This window comes from Corapipo altera, unplaced genomic scaffold, assembly GCF_003945725.1.
Source record: "Corapipo altera isolate COAL_440 unplaced genomic scaffold, ASM394572v1 51018, whole genome shotgun sequence".
Lineage (NCBI taxonomy): Eukaryota > Metazoa > Chordata > Aves > Passeriformes > Pipridae > Corapipo > Corapipo altera.
In genome coordinates, this window is record NW_020889860.1 from 1 (window position 1) to 1,906 (window position 1,906).

At 56.9% G+C, this 1,906-nt stretch overlaps 1 protein-coding gene across 1 annotated transcript; it reads left to right on the plus strand.

Moving 5' to 3' along the window:
* Positions 1–901: 901 nt before the first annotated feature.
* Positions 902–1,900, plus strand: LOC113942306 (heterogeneous nuclear ribonucleoprotein C; the record flags this gene model as incomplete). The annotated part of the gene is made up of 2 exons (XM_027633441.1): positions 902–1,215; positions 1,821–1,900. Coding segments are annotated over exons 1-2 (321 nt in total), but the record flags the coding sequence as incomplete, so codon positions are not given.
* Between the last annotated feature and the right edge of the window lie 6 nt (positions 1,901–1,906).

A 1,906-nucleotide genomic window follows, 5' to 3' on the forward strand; every position in this document is an offset into this window, starting at 1 on the left:
GCATAATTAATTAGCACCGTTAATTAAATGAGGGGGTGCTGGCAGCGGTGATTAGCATAATTAATTAGGGAGGGCTGGTTAACGGCGGTGATTGGCACCGTTAATTAGGGGCAGGTTGGTTAAGGGGGTGCTGAGGGTGTTAATTGGCCTTAATTAGTTAAACAGGAGCTGATTATCAGCCCCTGTGCTAATTAGGGGGCTGAGTTTGGGGAGTTTGAGATGGTTTTGGGGGTTTTGAAGGGTTTTGGGGGGTTTTGAGGTTTTGGGTGGTTTGGAGTCGTTTTTGGGTCATTTTGAGCCATTTTGGGTGCCTTTGAACCGTTTTTGGGCAGTGTGGAGCCATTTTGGGTGGTTTTGAGCCGTTTTTGGGCAGCGTGGAGCCATTTTGGGTGGTTTTGAGCCGTTTTTGGGTGGTTTTGATCCGTTTTTGGGCAGCGTGGAGCCATTTTGGGTGGTTTTGAGCCGTTTTTGGGCAACGTGGAGCCATTTTGGGTGGTTTCGAGCCGTTCCTGGGTGGTTTCGAGCCGTTTATGGGATGTTCTGGGCCATTTTTGGCTCATCTCAAGCCATTCCTGGGTCGTTTTGAGCCATTTTTGGGTAGTTTCAAGCCGGTTTTGGCTCATTTTGTGCTGTCTGTGAGTGGCCTCGAGATATTTGTGGGTTGTTTTTTGAGCCATTTCTGGGTCATTTTGAGCCATTTCTGGGTGTTTTTGAGCCATTTCTGGGTCATTTTGAGCCGTTCCTGGGTGGTTTTGAGCCGGTTTTGGGTCATTTTGAGCCATTTCTGGGTGGTTTTGAGCCGTTTTTGGGCAGTTTTGAGCTATTTTGGGGTCATTTTTAGCCATTCCTGGGTGGTTTTGAGCCGGTTTTGGGCAGTTTTGAGCCATTTCCGGGTGTTTTTGAGCGGTTCTTGGCCCGTTCCGAGCCGTCCCCGTGCGTTCTCACCCCCCTCGTCCCCCCCAGCAGCCCCGGCCATGGCGAGCAACGTGACGAACAAGACGGACCCGCGGTCGCTGAACTCGCGCGTGTTCATCGGGAACCTGAACACGCTGGTGGTGAAGAAGAGCGACGTGGAGGCCATTTTCGCCAAGTACGGCAAGATCGTCGGCTGCTCCGTGCACAAGGGCTTCGCCTTCGTCCAGTACGTCAACGAGCGCAACGCCCGCGCCGCCGTCGCCGGCGAGGACGGCAGGATGATCGCCGGGCAGGTCTTGGGTGAGGTTTTGGGGCAGTAACGGGGGTTTGGGGGCGTTTGGGGCCATTTAGGGGCAGTTTGGGGTCATTTAGGGGCAGTTTGGGGGCATTTAGGGGCAGTTTGGGGTCAGCACACTCACACAGGGACGGCAGGATGATCGCCGGGCAGGTGCTCGGTGAGACACCCCACAGACCATCTGGGGGCAGTTTGGGGCCATTTAGGGGCAGTTTGGGGCCATTTAGGGGCAGTTTGGGGTCAGCACACTCACATGGGGACGGCAGGATGATCGTGGGGCAGGTGCTCGGTGAGACACCCCACAGACCATCTAGGGGCAGTTTGGGGTCAGTTCTGGGATATTTGGGGTCAGTTCTGGGTCATTTAGGGTCATTCCTTGCCCCCAGGAGGGTGGGGCAGGGGCGGGGCCACACCCGGGCGGGTGTGCGGGCGCCAGGTGAGCTCACCTGGGCACACCTGGGGGTGTTCTGGGTCACGGCGGAGGGGGGGGATTTGGGACCATCCTGACCCCCAGAGACCCCCTAAATCCCACACAGACCCCCCCAAATCCCACACAGACCCCCCCAAATCCCACACAGACCCCCCTGACCCCCCGTTTCCCCCCCCCCAGACATCAACCTGGCGGCCGAGCCGAAGGTGAACCGGGGCAAGGCGGGGGTGAAGCGCTCGGCGGCCGAGATGTACGGGTCAGTACCC